The sequence below is a fragment of the Drosophila sulfurigaster genome, chromosome 3 (assembly GCF_023558435.1).
Source record: "Drosophila sulfurigaster albostrigata strain 15112-1811.04 chromosome 3, ASM2355843v2, whole genome shotgun sequence".
Taxonomy (NCBI): domain Eukaryota; kingdom Metazoa; phylum Arthropoda; class Insecta; order Diptera; family Drosophilidae; genus Drosophila; species Drosophila sulfurigaster.
Window position 1 is genome coordinate 32,395,178 of NC_084883.1, and position 23,844 is coordinate 32,419,021.

The following is a 23,844-nucleotide window of genomic DNA, read 5'->3' on the forward strand; positions in this document are numbered from 1 at the left end:
CTTGAAAAGGCTACAGAAAAAAAGTTATTAAGAACTTGCTAAATGCAGGTCTCTTAGGATACCCTGTAACATATTTGAAAAATATTATATTTATTAATATTATTTTTAAATAATGAGTGATTAGGTTTTTATTAAGAAAAGTTCTGTAAAAATCAGTGTTAAAAATCGTAAATTCGAAATTTCTTTAGCTAGCAGCGGATTTATTAGATTTCCACTATTATTTTAAACATTTAGAATATTTGTATTGATGAAAAATGAATTATTTTCTGTTAAGAAGTTTCTCAAAAATTAGTATAACAAATCATAAATCGGAAATTCTTTTTCTTAGCAGCGGGTCTGTTAGTTCTCTATAATTATTATAAACATTGAGAACTCTCTAAAAACAGCGGAATGAAGTAATAAAAAGGCTATTGTTAGTTTGTTGCTAAAACTATATTTATGGCACCCGCATAGCAATATTTTAAGTTGGCAATTGACATGCAAAGTTCTTTGCTGAATTTATAGCTGATGCTAGCGAAGATACTCTGTAAATTTCAACTGAAAGTTAAGATTTGTCAAAGTTGATTCTGCTTAAATTCTGTATACCCTTTAGTACCTTGTTGACTGCTGGGTATGCAAGTTTGCCAACCGGTTTGGTTGCCGGCTCTGCGTCTTCGTCTTCGTCTGTTTCTGTTTCGGTTTTTATTATTCTTGTTAATAAATCCTCCAAGCGCGCAGAATTCCAATCGCACTGACGCTGACTCATTGCCCACAGTTCCAGTCTCGGTCTCCGGTCTCCGGTCTCAGTTCTACAGCAGAAAAAGTGAAGGCTTAAACAAACAAAATTTAACTTTGATCGCCATCGTCGATGTCGATTTACATGGCCGGCAAAAATACAAAAAAAAAAATGTGCGAAGAAGGGGAAACAGAATGAAAAGAAATAAGCACAGCAAGCGGAAAATAATAATATACATATGTATCATATATATGTATATATTTTTTCATTTTGTATTTGCCTTTAACCCACGCACAGTGGGTCGGAATTTTAGTGCTTTTGTTGGTATTGGGGCACGGCGTGCAGTGTCACCGCTGCAGGTTCCTAATTGAATTATGAGGTTGACCTCCATTTTGGCTTGCCGAAAACTCTCAGTTTTCGTTTTCAAAATCACGATACTGTGTCACTCAGTCGAGCGACAAAACGGTACTTTTGTTTTTTGTTATCGGTTTTTGCTGCTGCTGTTGTTGTTGTTGTTGTTTTGTATTTTATACAGCATGCTCAACTTAAATGGATCATCGGAATTGTGAAAAGGGTAAATGGGATTATAATCGCATGTCGCATGCAAGGCCAGGATATCAGACAGTTGGACAATGAATGAATTCGCATGGAATGTTCTCAATGAACCAGAGTTTCGATTCTGTTATTGGAATTTAATTAACTGTTATTGGGAGAAACGACAGATGAGAGAAATATTTATTTATAGAAATTCGTTTAATAATCTAAGGAATTTCTTCTCACTATCTGTCGATCGTTCTGGCCGCACCCAAAGTTCAGTTTGTTTCGCTAATGTTCCGAGTCACCCATTAACCTTTAACTGAATTACAAGCTTATTGTAATAAACACAGGGTCGTGGCATCATCATCATCGTCACCCGAATTCTCCTCATCGTCATCATCATCATCATCTTCACAATGAAAATGGATTGCTTTTTGCGTCTAAATGCAAAATAATTTACCAAATTAACGGTACTATTATCAACAGCGACGATCCGATCAATCAAAGTGAATCCGATCAATTAAATGCTGCCTCGAAGCGTGCACGAAGAGAGCACAATGAAAATGGGTTATGAACAAACAACAGCAACAGCAACAACAACAACAACACAGACACACAGACAAAAAAAAAAAAAAGAAAACACAACGAGGCAGGAGACAAAGAAAGAAAGAACAACGTATAGTGGTAGAAAGAGCATAGAAATAGAATAGAACATAGAAAAATTGTGAATGTGACTATATCGAGTTGTTTGTTGTTTGTTTGCTGAGAATTGGAACAACGCTGACCTTATCACTCACTCAGTCCGTGCAATGTGCCGCAGCTCCAACTCCAACTCCAACTCCAGCTGTTTCTTCTACATACTTAGTTGCTCTTCTTCTGATTCTTCTTCTTGTTTTGCATTGTTGCTTTTGGCATGGGGGAGGGCATTGATTAATCATCCGAGCTTTGCATGAATTCTTCGCTGCTTTTGCGAATTGCCAACAGCTTGTCCAGTTGTGGTTCAGCGATGTTATCGATAGTCGATAGACCGCTGGGCAGGTTATTGAACCCCAATGAGAAAGAAAGAAAAAAATACATATGCTCAAGTATTTTTTTTTTTGTTACCATTTTCTACATCATTTTCATTTTCATATCGCTCTGTGGGCAAACGCTAATTGCTCGCCTGCTGTTGCCGTGGCACATGCTTTAGTTCCAGTTATTAGACATGACTTCATCTCTCACTCTCTTGCCTGCTCTGCTCAGTTCTCCCCGTTGATGGTGGTCTCATGTGCTGCATTTCTTCTAAGCTCTTAACATCTCGTCTTCTCGCCTTTGCCTTTGCATTGCCTACACGAGCTTAGAACAAGTTTTGGGGCGATTTTGCATCGATTAGGCGCATTCCAAGCGTCGCCTTTGCCTAGCAAAGAAAAAGAAGAAAAAAATAGCAAAGTAGGCGTGCCGACAGATTGCGGCAGACGACTGCAAGCCATGGCTATTTATAGCTGCAATCAAATTAATTGCGGCCACGCCCACTTGCAGCGCTGACAAAACAAACTGTAATGCTGCTGCCCCAGCCTCAGTCTCAGCCTCAGCCTCAGCCTAAGCTGCAGCTTCAGCTTGACGAAGGTCGCTTCGCATTCCCCCAGTTTTTCCCCCTTTTATTATTTTTGTTGTTGTCGTTTATCTATAGAGTTTTTGTCTTTCAGATGAATGCGCAGATTTCCACAGAAAAATACAAAAATATTTTGGTTTTAGGTGTAAGAGTTTCGCTTAATGTTGTGATTTGTTTTCTTCGCCGCTTGTGTTTTTTTTTTTTTTTTTTTTGTCGAATCAGCCAAAACACTTGACGCTGCTCCAATGGAATTTTTTTCCTTCCCTCGATACTTTTTTTGTAGCCCTTCATGATGTAAAGTTCAAGTGGTTAGCGTGAAGCGTTTGCTACTCTTTAAGTGACTGTTGCTGTGCGTATGTGTGTGTGTGTGTGTGTGTGTAAGTGCAGCTAACTGATCACTTAGCCAAATTGGAGTCTTAATTGCCGCTTCATTTCCGTGAAACTGTCCGGCGTACGCTTTCGTTTTGCCACGGAAATGAGCGCATATTTCGCCAAAGAGTTTAACCAAACAGTTCCGAACAGAAATAGTTGCGCAATTAGGGCGGGGACTGTAGATTACGCCTTCTTCGTATACCCTGTAAAATTGTGCAAGGTGGATAAAAAAGAAGTTCAACAGAGAAGAGAAACGGAATAGTTGAAAACTGATTCTAGAATTGATAAATGAAACCCTTTTTGAGTATTTGACTATTCTCATAAAACATTTTAATTATTTAATCCAGTAATCAATGGTTACCATAAGTGTGTGGAGAGATTTATGAAATAGGCAATACTTTGCAGGATTGATAAGCAATAAGTTATTCACAGAAGATCAACTAGAAAAATTGTTCTTATAAGGAATGTTTGTAGATTGTGTTGATAACTCCAAATAGTATTTTATTATTCTTATTTTGAACTTTGAGCTCTTTTATTCGAAAAATTCTTAAGTGTGATCAAAGTATAAAAAATAAGAAATACTTTACATAGTGTGGTAAATTGTTCCTTTTGTATGCTGCTTAGAAGTATTCCCACAGTTTGATTCTTATTAAATAATGACTGACTTATTGCCACGTTTTTCTGACCAGAAATATGTAAGTCTCTTTTGACTTTGATCTGTAAATTGTTTCCAGGGTAGTTAAGAGCGCTGCCGATGCCGATGCCGCTGCCGGTGCCTGCTGTTTTTGCTCTTGGCTTGTTGCTTTCTTTTGTTTTGTTACTCTTTCATTTTCATTTCCAATGCTCAAGCACAAAACTCTTAACGCTCATTAGTTTTCTAACTTGCCGTCGAACTCGTTTCTCACACACGACGCGCGGCTCTGCAATTAATTAATGCCAACAGTCCAACAGCACAAAACACAACACAACATGAGCAACATATCCAGCAGTAACAATAACAACAGCAACAGCAACAGCAACAACAACAACTGGCTATAAGAACAGCAACAATGCCGCCTGCCAGCGCTAAATTCTAGCCAGATTCCAGCTAAATTGTTTGCGCTGTCTTTGAACTTGCGCCGCCATCGATGCTTTGCCGCTTCCCCGCTGCCACCCGCCAACTGATCACATCGTTGTTGTGGCTGTTGTGGCTGTTGGAGATGGCCAACCGTCAATGCTTTGCATTTTTTCAACAGAAATTATAACAAATAATTGCAACGCTTACAATTTGCCCTGGCTACACACAACGGGGCAACAGGTGCAACAGAGTTTCACCTTTTGTTGTGGCCAACAAGAAACTTCAGCTCCCAGGTTAGTTGTTAGTTGTATGCACTTTAGTCATGGGCATCCACAAGGCATTTCTCTAACCATACTTGGTAGTCGTAGCTTTGGTTGTTAATTAATTAACAGACCAAGTGAAAATGCATTTGGCCAGTGCCGTTGGTCGTTTTTGATATTGATGACTTTGCTTCCTTTCATTTTGGTTATCTGTTTTCCCTGCAGCTAAGGAAATAGTTTGAGTTTGGGGGAAAAAAAAACAGTAGATGAGCTGAACTTAATTTATTGCTCTTTCAAGGGTATCTTCTTGGTCTCGTTTTTTTTTGGTTTTTTCTTGATGTAGCTTTTTCTTTTGTTTACAAGTTCTGAACCCACACGAGAAAATTTCACTTTTGTTTCTTTCGGCCCAGACAAAAGCGACATTCGAGCCACGAAAATTTGAGGTCAACAAACAACTCGTTCCCATTACAACGGCAGCAGCTCGAGCTCAAGATCTCTCGATCGATGAGAAGCAAAAGTGCTGTCGAGTCCATTGAAATTCTTGAGCTGCTGCTGCCAACCGCAAATGAACTGTTGCTGCTGCTGCGTGCATGTTGCCAATGGCTCTTATACCTGTCTCAACAAACTGCTGCCTCCTGCTCCTCATCCTTCTCCCCTGCCTGTGCGTAATTTAATGCCAACTTAGAAGAGACTCCGACAAGAGCATGAAAAACATTCCTGTGCCGACAGCTGCCCTTGCGAAAAATATGCAAACTTTCGATCCAGTTGCAATGCAATGTGACAGACACCAGACCCATGACATGATATGCCATTTTAGGAGTTGCAAGTTGCAACACTGTGGCAGCAACAGCTGCTGCCAGCTTGCCACTCTTTGCCAGTTGTTTGGGCCATTGATTTTGTGTGTTGTCATCGCTTGATGAGGCGGCAGCTGGCTGGCAGGCTGGATGGCTGGCAGGCTGGTCGTGGACACTTCAGCTCATCAAAGTGACCAAACAAAAGTGAAAATCTGCGCTTTCTAATTACGCGCAACAGCAGCAGCAAGCAACACGAGTGGCAGCTGCCGCAATTCTTGGCTGACGAAGCGTGCATAATTAAAGGCCCTCTTGCAGCAAGTTGTTGCCTAATTATGGCTAATACATGACGCTGCCTATATGACTAACTTATGTATTATGCGTTTTCATTTTGTGTGTGTAGTAGAAAGTCAGTCTGAGTCCAAGAATCAGCAAAAGTCTCTCGTCAAGATTCTGTTGCGCATCGTTGAGCGCTGGGCATGCGCATGACCTTCACTCTAAACTAACCAGACAATAGGGAGAGAGTGTGTGTGTGTGTGTGTGACGAAGGGGAATTGGCTAGAAAACAGCATTATCCAGCATTAAATGGAGCTGGAGCTGGAACTGAAGTTGCAAACAAGTTGGACTTGTCAGTCGCTTGGGTACGCTTCGGCTTCGGCTTCAGCTTTGGCTTCAGTTTTGGTTTTGGTTCGGTTTCTTTTTTGGTCTGCTGCTTGGCTGCTTTTGCGCTCAGTTTGTTTTTCGCATGGCTATTTATTTGTTCTTGGCATGCTCCTTGGCCCGGTCGGTCGGCAGAGTTGATTGCCAAGCTGCGTTCTTATTGCCTGCACGCCTCAAACTTATCACTGGCCATAAATCTTGTCCCGCATACCAGAGACAGCGACAGCGACAGCGACCAGGCCGGATCCAATGTAAAAGAGACTCAGCAGACTTTGTTGCAGTCTCAGACTGAGACTGAGACTGAGGCTGAAGCTGAAGCTGAGACTGGTTGCCATGCCATGACCATTACCAGTTGGTTGGCTTTGCTCCAGCTTCATGGCACAATCGCAGCTTGAGCTGCAGCTCCAGGTTATTAATTCGCTGCCAACGGGGTCAAGGATGCAGTCAGTTATTTCTTGTTGCCGCAGTTGCAATATTGCCTGCATATCCTGCCCTGCACACGCTAATGAGACGCGCCTTCGGCTTGCGCAATTCGCTGACGCATCCTTATCTTGAATGCAACCCGCCTTATGCTGCTTCCCCCTCACGGTTGTGGCAGCAATCTCTTAAATGCCACAACTGATTACCAATCAGGCCAAGTGGCGTCGCTGCACCGCATTAAGTCACAAAGATTTACTTTCATTTGGCCACAGCACTTAAAGGGCTCCCTTCCACAACTGCCACTTGACAGCTGGCGAAAGGCGGCAGAAGGCGGCAGGAGGAGGAGGAGGAGGAGAAGGAGACGCTTTCGGTTTTCGCCTTTCAGTCAGCTTACAATTTGCGAAAGTGTGAAAACGGCCATCAACACAAACCACTTCGATTTGCCGACTAAATGCAGTCAAGAGTTCAACTCAGCTCATTAACTACCCACACAATTTTAAACAGTTGTTGATCCTGAAGAGAAAAGAAACTCAAATTCAAAAGAATCTTTACAAAGGTAGTCGAAGGGATTGATTGAGAAGTGTGTTTATATAAACATAATTATGACAGTATTCAGAGGTAGTTTATATTAAAATATAGTCAAAGCAGAATTAATCCATTTTATCTGTAAATGAGAAGTTTCCTTAAATTCGTATTCAATTTTTTGTATTATAATGTGTATCATTATTCTTAAAGTGTACCAAAATTAAAAACCAGAAAAATACTAAAATTAAAAATTAAATTTAAAACAGCATAAAGTTCAAAATATGCGAACTTGTCAACCAAAGCAACTAAGACTCGATGGCTAGATTTATGATCCTGTCACATCAATTTGCTGTTGGCAGAAAGTTATAATATTTTTTTACTGTATGAATAGCTGGAATATAAATATAACATGTTATGTTATGTATAAGTTCTTTTGCTAACCATAATATTGGCGTTTCATCAAAAAATAGAGTTGTATAATATCATCCACGATGTTTCAAATTTGAAGCAAGTTTTCTTTAGTAATTTCTATCATAAACCATTTTAAATTTGCTTAAGATTCTGAATATTTGTGTTTCGGCAAACATTAATTAACTTTTGCTAAGAATCTAATTCAGCAATTAATTGTTACTATTTGTTTTCTACATAGTGTAACTATTTGCATATAAATAAATCAAAATATATTTTTTCATTTATCGATTTAACTAATAGATAGCAAACTAGAATTTTTAAGATCACGCAGAGCTGTTGGAATCCAAACGATATGTAAACGATCTTACCTATCTATTGCGACCTTCAATAATAAATCTTGGCGCATTTCGAAAGAGTTGGGTTAAATTGCAGTGAGCGCAATTTAACTAAATGGAAGGGGAGACTAAATTTAAAAGTATTTAGTACTTGTAATAACAGAAGTGAGCTTGCATTTTGCAATGCAATTCTGAATGCTGTGTGGCTGACAGGCAGCCCACAGAGAGCTAAAGAAACTAAGCAAATGACTGACTGACTGACTTTGTGACTGAGTAACTGAATGACTGACAATCGTTTTGCTTTGGTTTCGTGCTGTTGCCAAATTCAAATCGAAATCGCGGCACGATCGCGCCCAAGTCGAAGTTGTAGTCGAACTCGTAGTTGAAGCTCAAACTGAAGCTGAAGCTGTAGCTGAAGCTGGAGTTTTGGCCACGTTGAAGCTGACACGTTTGCTCGCATTTTGATTGCAATTTCTTTTCTTTTTGTACTCTACGCTGTGCTGTGCTGTGCTGTGTGCTGGGGCGCGTTTTCTCGCTGGCTCTCCATTAAAGAGTCAAATTCGTGTTGGCCATTAAAAGTCAGCGACAATGGAAAACGCAAATCAAAAGTTAGAAAATTTCCTCACGAAATCATCCAGCAGCAGTTGAAGATGACGACGATGACGATGACGATGATGATGATGATGATGAGACCAGGCTAAAATGGACAAAGAAAAACATGGAGAAAACTGCGATAAGCTCTGGCTGCTTGCTGCTGCTGTTGCTGTTGCGCAGCGACATTTTCGATTTTCAATCAGTTATTGTTGTAGTTGTAGCTGTTGGCAGCTTGACACGAAAATCTCAACTCAAAAATTCCATTTACAGTGCCAAAGGAGTGTGTGTGTGTTTGTGTGTGTGTGTGTGTGTGGGAGGCAAACGAGGCGGGGAACACGTTTATCTCTCTGGCTGTAGTCGACGTGTCTTGGCGCATTCTCATTGCACATTCCGCCAAATATTTTTAGATCATGTGACAGCTTGGCAGCCACAGTCTCAAGTGTGTCATGTGTGTGTGTGTGTGTGTGTGTCTGAGTGTGTGTGTTTCTGTTACAATCATAATAAAGCAAAAGTCAAGTTGCCAACGCGTGGGTGGCAGCTCCCCTTGCAGTTTCTCCCCCCATCCACCATCTCTCCCTCTCTCGGTTATCATTTTATTTATTTTATTTTTGCCGGACAATTGAATTCGCTGTCTGACATTTCTGACCCCGTGCCGCTTGATTCATTCGTCGAGTGAGTCACGTGTCTTCTGACGTCGTCGCATTGCAACGATATCAACACAAGTTTATTTATTTTTTTTCATTAAATACCGCAAGCTTAACTGAGTAATACCGTTAGCTGTTATATTTGGCATTGACCAATGGGCATTTTTGTTCTTTTATTTCCAACCCAAAAAATAAAACACTAAACAACAATCTGACAGCTGCGCGCGCTTAAAAGAATTATGAATGAAATTTCACTTTTGTATACGAATTGAAACACGTTCTTACGCTTTTGTTTTTCGCTTTTCGTTTTTGCGTTTTTCGTGTAATCGCATTTGCTCAATGACACTTGAACTTCTTAGTGAAATCTATGTGGAAGAGTAAAAGCTGTAAAAAGTGTTTAAAGTAAAAGTATTTGGCCAACGGCAATCAGTTATTTATTGGGTGATTAATTAATTTCGATTTTTATTAAGTGCTTAGAATTAAAGCCAATTTCGCAACTGATTTCGAATGCAATTAAACTGATAGCCAACACTTGCAAATAACAAAAGGAATTCGTTGATTAACTAATTAATTTTATTTGTGACTTGAAACTTGAAAATTGAAATTCGAATTTATTGAAATTTTATGCTGCCATAAATTATTTATGTTAAATATACTTTGCTTAGTAATTAGTTTAGTTTTAATTGAGTGTCTACAACTTTCGAAGAAATTCCAATCATTATCTTTCTGTTTTTTTTTTCACATAAGAACAAACGTGTTACGCATACGCCATGTGTTACGACTAATTGTCAATTTTGCGCCATTCTCTTGGTGTGCTTTTGTTTTTTTTTGTGAACATTCTACAATCTAGATAAACGAAATGGGTAACAAATTTGGTGGCCAAACTCGAGAGAGCAGCAGCAAAAGTCTCAGTTGTTTTCCAGCCTTAGGGCGCATGCTTAGCACTCCATCAAGTGATTTATTTAACACGCGCTAGTTGAGTCTAAAAGAGAATTGGGTGAGGAGACTGTTGTGTACCATTAAGAAGCATCAGGCAGCAGTCGGCAGTCGGCAGTCCGAGGCCAGCGGCGCTCAGCTGCGTCCAGCTGTTGACCCACTGCACCACTTTTAATACGCGCCCCACCATTGCTGCTGCGCTGCTGCTGCGCTGCCGCTGCCATTGATTTATTGTGCGAGATGCTGTATCTGTAGCTCTCTGCGTTGTATCTTTGGCTGGAGTTGAAGTTGATGCTCATCCGGGGCAATTTCACATGGAGCGCACACAGCTGTGTCTGGCTGGATAATTACGGTGGGCCAGTCAGTCAGTTAGTCAGTCAGTTTCTCTCTAGGAATACGGAGTTTGGTATAAAGTAAAGGGCCCCAGTTGCCCCGTGGGACAGTTGCTGATTTAAATTCGTGTTAGAGAGACAAAATAATTACGGCAATTGGGCAAAAACAAAAGACAGACGCAAACCTCCAAAAATAAAACAGCGCCACAAAATGAAACTGACGGGCACGACGAACGAATAAGTGAGTGAGTGAGTGAGTAAGTGAACGAATGAATGAATGAATGACTTCGATTTTGGTCTTGGGAACGTTTCGAACCATTAAAATTCTTTTGCTAGCTGCAAACGATGCGCCTTCAGGCAAAATGCTCGTAACTCGCAACTCACAGCTCGCGACTCTCAGCTCGATTTTCGTCTCATTGCCAGGCAGGGCTTAAGTAGTTGACCCACAAACAAAAAATGATTTGACTGAAGCCACAGCGACAACTTTGGCTGCTGCTGTTGCATTTGTCAGTCTGTGTCTCTGACTGTCATATGATTGTTATTATTATTATTATTATTTATTATATGTATATGTATATATATTTGCCATTAAGCAGCCAACAATTCTATGGCGCCAAAGTCAAAAAGACAATCAACAGCTGCCCACGTCGATGGCGGCAGCGATTGCAAATGCGATGGCGATGCCGATGTCGCTGCCGTTGTCGTTGTCGTTGTCGGTGGCTATGAGACATAGACACACACACAGAGACACATAGACAGTGAGTTCGAGCCAAAGTCAGTCAAGTGGCTCTGAGAAGGCTTGGTCGACTCCGTAATAATGTTAACTTTTTTTTTGGGAGCTTTGAGTATTTACAATTCGATTTGCTTTTGCGAGAGTCTCAAACATATTTGAACAAAAATAAAAAGAAAAAAAAAATTAAGTATACGTATAGCGTGATTTGATTGAGCATTTGACACCAGGGCTGCCGTAATGATTGAAGCAATTGAAACTCCAAACATGCACATTATGACACGTCTCGCAACATATAAAGCACCACTTAAATAAATGTAAAGCTTGGTCATAAATCGAACGGCCTTTTGCCACTTGAGTGAACTTAAATTAAGTTAAGTGGTAAATGGAAATTTAGTATCACACTTTGAAAGCAAAGAGTTCTGCACATATGGAAAATTATCAATGCACGATCTATGAAATTGCATTTCAAACTATTTTAATAACAAAATATAATGTGAACACGGAACGTATACTTAATGTGCATATTTAATATGTGTAGCCAAATTTGTTGCTGACCGTTATCTGTAGCAAAATCAATTGGCCGGCTTTAATGTAGCCCTGGTCAGGCAATCAGTCAGTCAGTCCCTGTGCTGTGGCTCAGTTACTTAATCCGGCTTATTATGGACGCTCCGTTTGCTTGCCAGCAATTTTTTTGTTTGTGTTATTTTGTTGTCCAGTTTATTTGAGTTTTCTGTTTCGTTTTCGGTTGTGCGCTGCTATTATGTACAAAGCATTTTTCCAGGTTTTCAACATTCACGTTGACTGCACTTCAAAATGTTTCCAAGTTGGCAATTTTTGCCATGAGCCGGCGGATTATGCGCGATGCGAAGACTCTTGAATGCTTATCGCCGCACACCAATCGCTGCACTGCAATAATAATAATTTTCACTTAATTATCTAATGAGCACACGGCAAACAAACAAAAGTATTGGGCATGATGATGATGATGAAGGGGATAACACTGCTAGCTAGAGTTTGGGGCTTTTGGGGTTTATGTTTGATTTTTGCACGTAACAATTATGCGATCATTTGCAAACTGATCTCTGAGTCAGTCTGTGACCCAGCGGTGATGTGGACATAGCTAATGATAGCCACAGATTTGCAGTGAAATCTCGCATTACGTATACGCAGCATTATGCAATTGACCAAAAGTTAAAAAGTTAATGAAATGCACGATTCGAACTTAAAGTATTTCATTTCGATTTTTCTTTCTTTCTTTGCTTTTGCAGGATGATATGCCACAGCCACCAACGCAGCCACATTCACAGCAGCAGCAGCAGCAACAGTTGCAACAGCAGCAACAGCAACAGCAACAACAGTCGTTGCAGCATCTGGATCAATGCGGTTTAACGCAAGCGGGTCTCGAGGAGTACAACATACGCGCCTCATCCTACTACGATCAGACGACATTCCACCACCAAAAGCAGCACTCATATGCGCAATCCGAGGGTTACCACAGCTATGTGTCCAGCTCGGATTCCACTTCGGCGACACCGTTCCTGGACAAGTGAGTAAATAATATATACATATAACTGAGTACTTTGAGTTGTGTAGTTGAAGTTTAAAGTAATTTTATTCGTTGTTGGCTTGAAAACATGTTTCATGGCGACAATTATGAATTTTATTTCTACACACAAACATACAGACAGACAGACAATTGGTGAAACACTCGCAGACAGTCTGAAAAAAGTGATTAAAAATGATTCTTGGTAAAAAACAAATAACAAACGTCGCACATGAGCCATAAAAAAAAAACACAACAACCGAACTAGCTTAACTTTCAAGGTCTTTGCAAGAGACTCGAGTTGCTCTATTGTCATCATTGTAGTTGTTGTTGTTGTTTTTGTTGTTGCTCTCGTTGCTGCTGAACTTGCCACCAGCCAGCCAAATGCTTGAAGAGAGTTTTATGTCTGTTTGTGTACTCGCTGTTCATGTCATGTCGCTTGCCGAGTATCGCCATCGAAATGCGATTTTGAAGGCTAAGCCGAAATTCAAGTAATTACGGCCAAAAAACCTTTTGTCCGTCTGTCTGTCTGTCTGTCTGTCTATCTGTGTAGAAGGAAACGCCAAACATGACAACCACAAATTTCAAAGCTTTACTTTTCTATATAGTCAACGACGCAGCACGCAATGATTTGCCATTTTTCTCCAACTTCGTTTTCGTCTTCATCTACGTTTTTCTAACCGAATTGTCTTTTATTTTTGTATTGCAGATTGCGTCAGGAGAGCGATCTGCTGTCGCGTCAGTCACATCATTGGTCCGAGAACGATCTCTCGTCGGTCTGCAGCAACTCGGTGGCTCCCTCTCCGATTCCATTGCTCGCCCGTCAATGCAGCAGCCGCAGCAGCAGCGGTGGCAACATTAGTGGCGGCGGTGGCAACAACTCCCTTGGCCAGCATCATCACTCCAACGCCAACAGCAACAACAATCATAGTCCCAACAGCAACAACATCAATCACAACAGCAACAACAACAACAACAGCTCAGAGAGCACTTCATCCACGGAGACGTTGAAATGGCTCGGCTCCATGAGCGACATCTCCGAAGCGAGTCATGCGACGGGCTACAGTGCCATTGCCGAGTCGGGTAAGTTGTACACAACTATCTTCCGGCAGAGAAACACACTTGAATTAATCAGAAATATCAAAGTCGTTTAACATGGCCTGTTATCAGTTCGATTGTTGCTGCTTCAATTTGCTGACAATCCTTGATTCATAATTCTGCTACTGTTTGCTTGCTGCTTTGCTTGTTTGTGGCATTAATGTCAATTTTTTTAAAATTATTATCTCTTCAGTCAATATTAACATTTCCGCACTAAATGACAGCGTTATGTCAGCTTTATTGCTTTGAGCAATATTATTCGGTTCGCTTTGAATAAATTGTATTCCATACAATCAAGTGTTGATATTTATAGCCTGAATCTCAGTCTCAGTTGCTCAGTTGCAAAAGAATGAAATATAAAGTAAAATTGAACTCTGAATTAGAAATCAAAAAAAAGAACCAAAATGTCATTATTTACAGAACTTTTTGTTATTATTAAATACTCACAATGTTTAATAAGATATTGTGTTTAAATTGATTTAAAATATTTTCCGTGCCTATTTTGATTGAGCTTTAAGATAGCTTCACTTCTTGGTTTTAAAATTTAGAGCAGTTTATTTTATGACAAGAAATTTCACAAGAGGTGAAAAATTTGAATGGAAAAATGTTTATTATAAATATTGTTTTTCGACAAATTTCTAAGTCTTAAAGATTCTACAATAAAGGCCATTACAGTGAACTTCTTCTAAAATTTGATTTTCTTTTATGATAACCTTGCAGTTATCTCAAAGTCGAGCACACTCGAATGTAGCTTTATTAATACAAATTACAAATTGATATTGTACAGAGAATTCAATTAAGTAATGAATTTAAATTGAGAAATGTTGTAGTTAACTTTGTTATTTCAATAATCATATAAATACTTCAACAATTTTTGTAAATTTATAAAAGAATCTAAAAACTTTGCCACTAGCTGTATCTCATTTAATTTCATAGTCAAAGAATTTAAATTGAGAATATCAGAGTTAAACGGTTGCAGGAATATCCCAGCTGAAGCTATCGATAGCAGCAAAGAGAAACGTGTCTGGCACGAGCGTGACTTAATCTAAGTTATTTTTTGGCCTCTGCGCTCAGAAGCCTTCTAAACCAGTTGCTGCCTGCTGTCGAAGATATTTTTTTTTTTTGGCGACTGTCGATTTGGCCACTCACATAAGCGAGGGTCGACCTTGGGTCATTGTTTGTTTTGTTGGCCCCACTTCGACCCACTTTTACTAAGCAGCAGCAACAGTTTGAGACAGCTCCTGGCTGCGCCTTTGGGCTACAATTCAAATGTTGCTCATGCTTGTCTGTTTGCTTTTGTTTCTCCTGCAGTTTCCTCGTCCCAGCTGATTGTGCACAGCTCGCGAGTGCTGACGCCCAAGCGGCATCAGAGCGAGAGCGTGCTGTATCTGCACGACAACGAGGTGACATCAACGTCCACACAGTCACAGCAGCAGCAACAGCAACAGCCACCGCAACTGGGTGGAACAGCTGGAACATCGTCGGGCAGCAGCACCTCAATTAACAGCGTCAAGCAGTCGCCGTCGATCTCAGAGGATGTGGTGCAACCGCTGCGCGTGCAGCATCGTCACAGTCCCAGCTATCCGCCGGTGCATCAGTCGATGGCACTGCATCGCTTCCAGCAACAGCATCAGCATCAGCCCGCCAACTACAAGCTGACCGCACAGAGTTCCTTGCCCGAGCTGGAGGCGCCGCCGCCGCCGCCATCGTCAGCGATGCACGAGTCGCGCTCGCTGCTGGGTCAATCGCACTCCACGGGTGATCTGCAGCAACATCAGCAGTCGAAGCAGCTGCAGCGACCTGCGCAGAAGCACAAGTCCAGCATCTCGGTGACCATCTCCAGCAGCGAAGCAGTAGTCACCATTGCACCGCAGCCGCCGCCCAGCAAGCCGCAGCTGAGCAAGCTGGAACTGCTCAGCTGCAGTGCACCTAATGTGGCCTCCAGCAGTGTCGAGCAGTCGCCCCCTCTGCCGAGTGACTCCTATCGCAGCAATCATCGTCTGTTCCCTGTGAGCACCTACACGGAACCAGTGCACAGCAACACCTCGCAATATGTGCAGCATCCGAAGCCGCAGTACAGCGCCAATCTGCACAAGTCCGCCAAGTAAGTCAAGTATACTTTAGAGCACTTTATTCACTACTCTTTATTAATAAAATTCCTTCCTTTGCAGACTACCTGTGATAACGCCAGCGGGTTCCGCCGTGCAGCCCGCCTGGCATTCGGTGGCGGAGCGCATCAATGACTTTGAGCGCAGTCAGCTGGTTGAGGGACCCAAGTTTGCCTATCTGGAGCCCAGCAAGACGCATCGCCTCTCCAATCCGGCGCTGAAGGCTTTTCAAAAGAACGCCGTGCAATCGTATGTGGAGCGTCAGCAGCAGCAGGCACACAAGGAGGAACAACAGCTGCTGCGTCCCCAGACGCATTCCTCGTATCAAGCTCTGCCCGTTGAACGCAAATCGTTGCCCAACAACATGACGCCCATGATGATTGGCATACCGAGCAGCGTCGGCAGCGGCAGCTCGGGCAGCATTTCACCCACCCCGCCACCACCGCCGCCCCGCTCCCGTTCGTTGTTGCCGAATCTGCTGCGTCGCTCCAGCTCCGCATCGGACTACGCGGAGTTTCGGGAGCAGCACAGCAGCAAGCCGCCGAGCATACGCAACATTGGCAGCGCCGAGAAGATGTCGTTCAATGACTGTGGCATGCCACCGCCGCCGCCACCGCCACGCGGCCGTGGCAGCATGCCAGCGCGACGCACTTCCTCGGCCACCGAATACGCGCCCACGCGGGAGAAACTGTTGCTGCAACAGGCTGCGGCACTGGCGCATCAGCAGCATCATCCGCAACAGCATCGCCATGCAGGCGCCCATCTTCACGGCCACGCCCATGCGCATGGTCACGCCCATGGCTATGCGGAACGTCCGCCCGAGCGGCCGCCAAAGCATCCGCATTTGCGTGTGCCGTCCCCGGAGTTGCCACCGCCGCCACTCGGTGGCGAACTGGACACCAGCTACACGTTCGATGAGCCACTGCCGCCGCCACCGCCGCCGGAACTGTTGCAGCCGAGGCCGCCGCCATCGCCGAATCGTCGCAATAGCTTTGCGGGTGCATCGACGCGTCGCAGCGCCGCCTACGCGGTGGCAGCAACGCCAACGCCCACGTCGCTGGCGCCAAAGGTGCCGCCGCAGGTGCCCAAGAAGCCGACGAGCTTGCGGCAGGTGAGTTGAATTTGTAAATTTTGTGATTGTCGATTTACTGATGCCACACTTTTGTTGCAGCAACATCAGCAGCAGCAGCAGCAGCAGCTGCCACATAAGCCACAGCTGTCGAATGGCGCCGTCAAGCCCACAAATCTGCCTACGAGCCGCAAGCGTCCGCACAATACGCCGCCCATCCTGGAGAGCGTTGCCACAGCCACAGCAATCCCATCATCAGCCACATCCAATGTTACTGCCACAGCCAGTGCGGCACCGCCGCCGCTTTTGCCGCGTGCGCGTCCCACGCACGCTGACAGCGTTATAGCCAGCAATCTGGAGAGCAATCAGCAGAAACGGTGAGTGCAGCACACACACAAACATTTATGCATCAATCATACGCCCCGTTTCACATGTGCAGTTTCCTTTAAGGCAATGTTTTGAAACTCACATTCGCGTTCCCCGCGTTTTAATTGAGCCAAGCAGGAAGTTTCTTAAGGCTTGAAAAACTATTGTGAAAGAGGGGGATAAATAAGTTGGATAAAAAGTATTTAAGTTCGGGGTAAATCAAGCTGACTAAAAAGAATTCAACTTAGAGAAGGAACTTTATATTTATTTAATGTTATCATAACTATAACATCAACAACTATAATATGTTAACTCGCAGCAAATTGAACGTGCTTATAGAATAATTTTCTGAAGTTCATAGACAATCAAATTATTAAGCTAAATTGGAAGTTATTTTTAAATTCCCTGCTAAATATATGCAGAAGAAACAGCAAATGCTTTCAAGAAAACATATTTGATATCAGGAATACCCAAATACCCAATTCTAGATCCAAGCCGGTTTTACTGCACTTTATTTGATATAAATGGAAAGTAGTTTTAATTTTGTTAAAAAAAAGGTTGCAAGAAAACTTATATGATATTAATAATAATATCTTTTTAATTTGATTAATAAGTAGCTTAACGAGTTTTTCAGTATATCTTCAATAGTTTTTTTATGGTTTTTTTGCGTCAAATGGATAATTGTCAATGGTACTTTAAATTATTTTACAAGCGTCATAACTATTATATTAGCTGCAATTAACTGAAAGTGGAATTAATGCTCTAAATATTTCCTGTTTGTAGTATAAATTTGTTCACTTGCTAGACAATCAAATTATTTGGCATAATTGGAAAATAGTTTAATATTATATTTAATATTAATACTTAAATCTTTCAAATATTTTAGTTAGTAAATTAAATCTCATGTGTTCAGCCTGTTTGTGGTATAAACTACAGCACTTTCTAATCAAATGAATTTTGAACCATAATTGGGAATTAGTTTTCATTTTCGCGGCTACAAGTTATTGATAAAATTGCAAAAGCTTTCATTTGATATCAGAAATATCTTAATCCTCTTTTAGATATCGGAAATACTTCAATCTTCTATAAGATATTTTTGAGTCAAATAAGTAACCATAATTTTCAAAGCACAAAGACCAATTTATGAAGATATACCGAAAGGCTCGTTAAGCTATTTATTAATCAAATTAAAAAGATATTTGGTGCGCAGATCTCTTAATACTTTTGAACAGCTTCAACATTAATCTCCCAGTTCGACAAACAAGATTAAGATATTTTGCAAGCTCTGCTTTGCTTAATTAATGCTTTGCATCATTTGGAGCCAATGTCATTGGGTCAGTGATTTGAAATGATCTTGCGAATCAAACAAAAGACTCATAATCCAGTTTGAAATGAGTCTAATAATAAACTGGCTAATTACTCGACACGCATGTCGCCTTGAGAAGTTGCTAAAAATATTTGGCAATTGCTGGATTATAATGTTGGCAACTTAAAGCGCATTAAGTGTAACCATGACGCGCCTCACTGCGAGTATTTTGCATTGTTCTTGACCTTATCGAATCCAATTAAAGTCAATGCAATGCAGTGCGTGGCACAGTAGCCATCGCTGTTGCTGTTGTTATTGCTGTTGCCACAGTTGCAAGCTTCACTGAGCACAGTCTTTAAAGAGACAGAGAGCGAGAGAGAGAGAGAGGAGTGCGTTGTTGCATTGTGCTGTGAGATGGAGTGTGGCTAATAAGCCGCTTCCTTCGGGGCCAACTTTGGCCGTCAATCAGCTGTCGCCTAATGCCTGGTGATCGGTTGTGCCTAGCGCCTAATTGGATTATTATGAAACACACGGGGAGAGACAACAACAACAACAACAACATAAATCAAGCAAATCAGGCAAATCGAGTGTCGGACTTCGACTTCGACTTGGCTGCTGCGATTTGGACTTTCGCTTTTAGCTTTGTGGGCCATTGTGGGTGACCCAATACTCCTATCTCTCGTCTCGTCGCGCCACCCTCGCGATTCCTCAAATAAAAGCCAATCTCCAGCAGCCAATAAGCCAAATCACTGATCGCCAATTGACGTTGTCGCTATTGGCTTTAGTTGCTGCTGTTGTTGTTGTTGTTGTTGTTGCTGGCGCACCTGAGCCGCAACAAATGTGTCAACAATTTATGTTGTGCTCCTGTGGCGTGTGGGCAGCATGGAAGCTTGGAGTTTGGAGTTTGGAGCTCAAATCGTGGGCCGTTCTTTGTTCTGATTGTGGGTAAAAGCAAAACGAATTGTAATCGAAATCGAAATTGAAATTGGAATTTATATTTTTCGGCCATGCTCTCGTATATGTACGAGTAGTATACAAAAGGTCCATTCTATTGGGTCGCTGACATTGATAGATGAACGCTGTTGGGTTCATTAGCGCATAGTTTTTGCACCCACTGTAACCAAAGCATATGCTGGGTGCGGGCATTAGATAACCTAACCAACAACAGCCAGCGAAACAAGCCAACAAACCAAGTGGAGCAGCTCCACAACATGTTGCTGTTTCTGTTGCTGTAGTTGTTGTTCACAATTGTTGCTGTTGCTGTTGCTGTTGTTGTTTGTGTTATTGTGGCATGCTCAATAATTTCTGTGGCCTGTCATGTTTTTTGTGGTGGCTTCGTTGTCGTTTGGCTCTGACACCGCTGTAGACCTTTGTGGCACGATTTGTTGCAGCACATCCAGCACGAGACAAATATTGACACAATTTGTGGCAAGTTTTGGGGCTTGCCTCTCTCCCATCTCTGCGCTCAGTCAGTGAGTTATCGATCTGTGCCCCAAAACAGGGTTCAAATGCCGCTTAAACCGAACGTGCCTCATTTGCATTTTGAAAGTTAACTGGCTGAATCTGTCGTCGTTGCAGTCTCGTGCAGAAATTGGAGCAAAGGGCAATCGCATTTCCTCGCCTGGCTGCCACCACCTGCACACACACACACACACACACACACACACACACACACACACACACACACACACACACACACACACACACACAACATAGGCACACTCTTTGACGTTAACAGTAATCACTGCTTTGCCTGACAGCCACTATTTTTTGGGACCCGCTTTGCGGTCATTAATTGGCTGACGCCAACACCTACGGCCACACTGTCAGTTGACTGGGTCTGGGGCTGACGCTGAGGCTGAGGTGTGTCAATTTGGGGGCCATGTGTTCTCGACAGGCGCTAATTATCGCCTCTGCACAGCCGGCGGCTAGCGGCAGGCGGCGGCGGGTTGCTCAGGTCCGTCGAGAGCCCATTTGAATTAATTTTCCAAACCAATTTTGGCCACACACTCTTCTGTAGCTGTGTAGTCGCAGCTTTAACTTGGCCGGTCAAACTAGCGTATTATTTTCAAATTAACTGCCAACTCGATTGCGCACACGCGGCGTATGCGAAATAAATCACTCATGCGCCACGTTGCGCCTGCACCACATACAGAGCGAACAGTCAAGACAGACAAACAGACAGACAGACATAAAATAACTTCAATTGCGCCTAGACAATTCAATTTGCGAGACAGTCGCAACTCGCGACAGACTTGCGATGCAGTCACCATGATTAGAGTGAGACCCAAAAAGTAACAACAATGAAAACCGACGCCAGCGTCGCCGTCTTCGTTGTCGTCGTCGTCGTCGTGCGCAACATTTAACAAAGTGCTTGCCATAATTTTGGCGCTATCGCCAGCTAAATATCGACAGCAATGATCGATTGAACTTTGGCTGAGAACATTGCAAAATCGCAAACAAACTCACACACACAAAAGGCCGATTGCATTTAATGCATTTATTTTATGGTCAACGCCAAGTTTTTGTTTCTCTAATTTCAGCATGTGTTCCATCTGATTTGTGTTCACTGTCATGGAACACGCAATTGTTTATTTTTTTACGATTTTTCTCTATATATGCATTTAAAATTATGACTTTGCTCTGACCCGCGGCGTGTCTGCCAAATAAAGATACATTTATATCTTTAAGAAGTCGCGCTTCAAAGAAGCCGCGTTAATTAAGCATTACACAACACTTGTATCGATGTAAGCGACGTGTTTGAAGTGTAACTGATAGCGCAACAGTAGCGCACTTATTATTTCACCTACAGTTAAACAAAACTCTATAAAATATTGCATGCTTTTAGGCGCGTACGTTTAATTACGTGCAGCGCTTGAAAGTATGCAATAAAATTGTGTTGCTGCTGATAGCAGAGCCAACACGTAAATTGTGACTAAGTTAAGTGCCCTGTTAAGTGTTTGCAATCTTCATTGGCAATAATTCAGTTACGACTGATTACCTGGAAAACGAAATAATTGACCAAGGTTCTTAATTCAGCTCCATATAGTCATCGAGCCCCTCTAATCGATAAGAGCGATAAGCAGCGCCAATTTCATTATCAATTTGTTTGGTTTCCGTATGGAAATAGGTAGCAAATGATTTTTGATGAATTCTGGATTAGTCACAGCTGCGTTTTGCGCAGTGCAAAACAAACACAAAGCCGTTGTTCTAGTATATCACTCAAAGGTTAAACGCCCTGTGTCAACAGGGCGAGAGAACAGAAGAGCAAGAGCAAACAACAACAAACAAACAAAGCTGCTTCTCACTCACACTATTTTATACCTCAATCAGACTTGCCACGCTTGCGCACGCTCTCACTCTCCCGTTCTCCCGCTGCATGAGTAAGCTGAGAGAGAGAGCGAGCGCACACGACGCTCTCTCGCTTCGCTCACATGTCTGGTTGCCGGCTGCTGCCATTGTGGCTGTCATTCAGCCAACTTCAAACGAGTGAAAACCGCCGACGCGTGCAGACGTACGCGCAGCTTTGTAGCGTTTAGCGTTGACAGCAACAACAACTACGACAACGGCGCGTGTGCAAATTAAATACCCCTCCCCATCGTACATCGTAGTTTAAAGATCGAACCGTAATGCAAACGAATTTGTCATAAAAGTACGAAATACGCAAAAATACAAACGAAAGCAAGAGCCGAACAAATAAATACTAAAAAAAACAAAACCATGCTAAACTTTCGCCTGTTTTGCATACGTGTGAATCGATTGCAATTGCCGCGCACTCTCAACGAATAGTTTACACCCGACTCCCACACACACACACATACACAACGACATTCAGTTATAAAGTGCAACCCCCAAAAGAGAAAAAAAAAAGTTCAAGTGTCGTCCAAAGTGGACAAGGAAGTTCGATAGCCAGGTTCAAATGTTATGCCAACAACAACAACAACAACGACAACTACAACAGCAACAAATCGCACTACAACAAAAGTTGCATTTAATTTGCACAAATAACGACTGTGAATTACAATAAAATAAAAAACGGTAAACAACAACACATAAAAGCAACAAGTTTTAGTTGTTGTTGTTGTTGTGCTTGTAGCTCAAATTGGATTTCGCAATATTGGATACCGTGGATCAGCTGAAAATGGTATTCGGCGGCAGATTTCGCATCAGAAGGTAAACGATAAGACAAAAATAATATGATAATAAATCATACAGTATAATAATTGCATACGAGTATTTATTTAGTATACAAATATACTATCTGTGTGTTTGTGTGCGACTCTCTATAGAGTTGATGGTTGAGTCATGGAAACCAGGAAATTCTACTAGCAGATCCAATTAATTAATTAATTTAACTGGGCGCAGTGAAAAGCCTCTAATAAGCATACAAGCGACAGTTTCTCAAGATATTTAACTGGCATCGAGTAATTGCACTACTTCATGTCTGTGTCGGCTAACTTCAGTGTGACCATATTTAGCATGTTCATGGCGAGCGACTCGCTAATGACAACAGTTGGCTCCGGGTTAACTTATGCGCACATATACACAGATACATACAGAGAGGAGATACACACTCATACATACATACAGCTGCTGCTGCTAATAGCTGTTCACAGCTGTTGCTTGAACCATTTGCTAACCGATCTTTAACTTAGCAGCCACAGCAGCAGCAACAGCAGCAGCAGCTCCCTTTTGTTGCATGCCACTTGCCAGTTAAAATGACTCGGTTTTAACATACACCAATTTCCCTCGTAGGCGGCAGGTGCAAGAGTAGAAGAAATAAGAAATTAAGAAAAGAAAAGAAACCTTTTTCTGCGGTGCGGCGCACGTTTCCTGCCTGACAATCAAAATGCCTGAGAGCATAAATTTTGCAACCTTTTTGTCAGACACGCGCCGAATAAATTCCCAGTGATTTTGCTGACAGACTGACTGACAATCAGACAGTCATTTGCAGTCTCTCAGAGTCTTGCATGCATGTGAGCTAAACTGACTTTCAAATGTGCGCAAAGAGTCTATAATTTTATTATCAGACTTGCTGAGATCTTATCGATTTTGCTTTTATTTTCTACATTTCTTTTTGCACACACAATGAAAGTCTTTGTTTAGCGGTAGTAAACTGGCCAAAACCGGTTCTAGCCCTAACAACCGGTCACCCTTAGCAACGCACCCTCAGAAATATGATACACCCCCACCAAGTGTAGCAGTCACCCTCAAGTCAACTAGCAAGTGGTTGGCATGAAACCTGCGCAGCTGTTTACGCTGACGAAAGCTAATTGCTATGACGGCCAGTGCAAACAATACCAATTGGAATTCCTTCTTGGCAATGCACTTAAAACTTAAAGCCTTCTTCAATCGACTGCGATTTCAATGAAATTGCATTTTTTGCAGATTCATCAAATAAACAATTGAGCTCACGGAATCAACAATAAACTACTTTAATT

General features: G+C 42.1%; 1 protein-coding gene and 1 long non-coding RNA gene across 8 annotated transcripts in view; one reads left to right on the forward strand and one right to left on the reverse strand.

Moving 5' to 3' along the window:
• Positions 1-23,844, forward strand: part of LOC133845584 (protein Shroom) — a 56,375-nt gene that overhangs the window by 9,680 nt on the left and 22,851 nt on the right. Inside the window, exons 3-7 of one of the 4 annotated variants that reach the window (XM_062280075.1) lie at positions 12,182-12,459; positions 13,166-13,539; positions 14,866-15,658; positions 15,726-16,773; positions 16,834-17,108. In XM_062280075.1, the coding sequence (XP_062136059.1) occupies positions 12,182-12,459; positions 13,166-13,539; positions 14,866-15,658; positions 15,726-16,773; positions 16,834-17,108 (2,768 nt within the window). Of the gene's footprint in view, positions 1-12,181; positions 12,460-13,165; positions 13,540-14,865; positions 15,659-15,725; positions 16,774-16,833; positions 17,109-21,874; positions 22,577-23,844 lie in introns of those variants that run through there. The other 3 variants (XM_062280076.1, XM_062280077.1, XM_062280078.1) reach the window with 3 other exon arrangements.
• Positions 266-3,728, reverse strand: LOC133845068 (uncharacterized). Of its 4 annotated transcripts, XR_009894685.1 has the most exons (4): positions 2,357-3,727; positions 2,038-2,282; positions 586-788; positions 270-524 (listed from the first exon to the last, which is right to left on the reverse strand). It is a non-coding gene; the product is annotated as an uncharacterized LOC133845068 (long non-coding RNA). The 4 variants fall into 4 exon arrangements; XR_009894683.1 differs by having other exon boundaries at positions 266-524; positions 596-788; positions 2,038-3,728; XR_009894684.1 differs by having other exon boundaries at positions 266-537; positions 596-788; positions 2,038-3,728.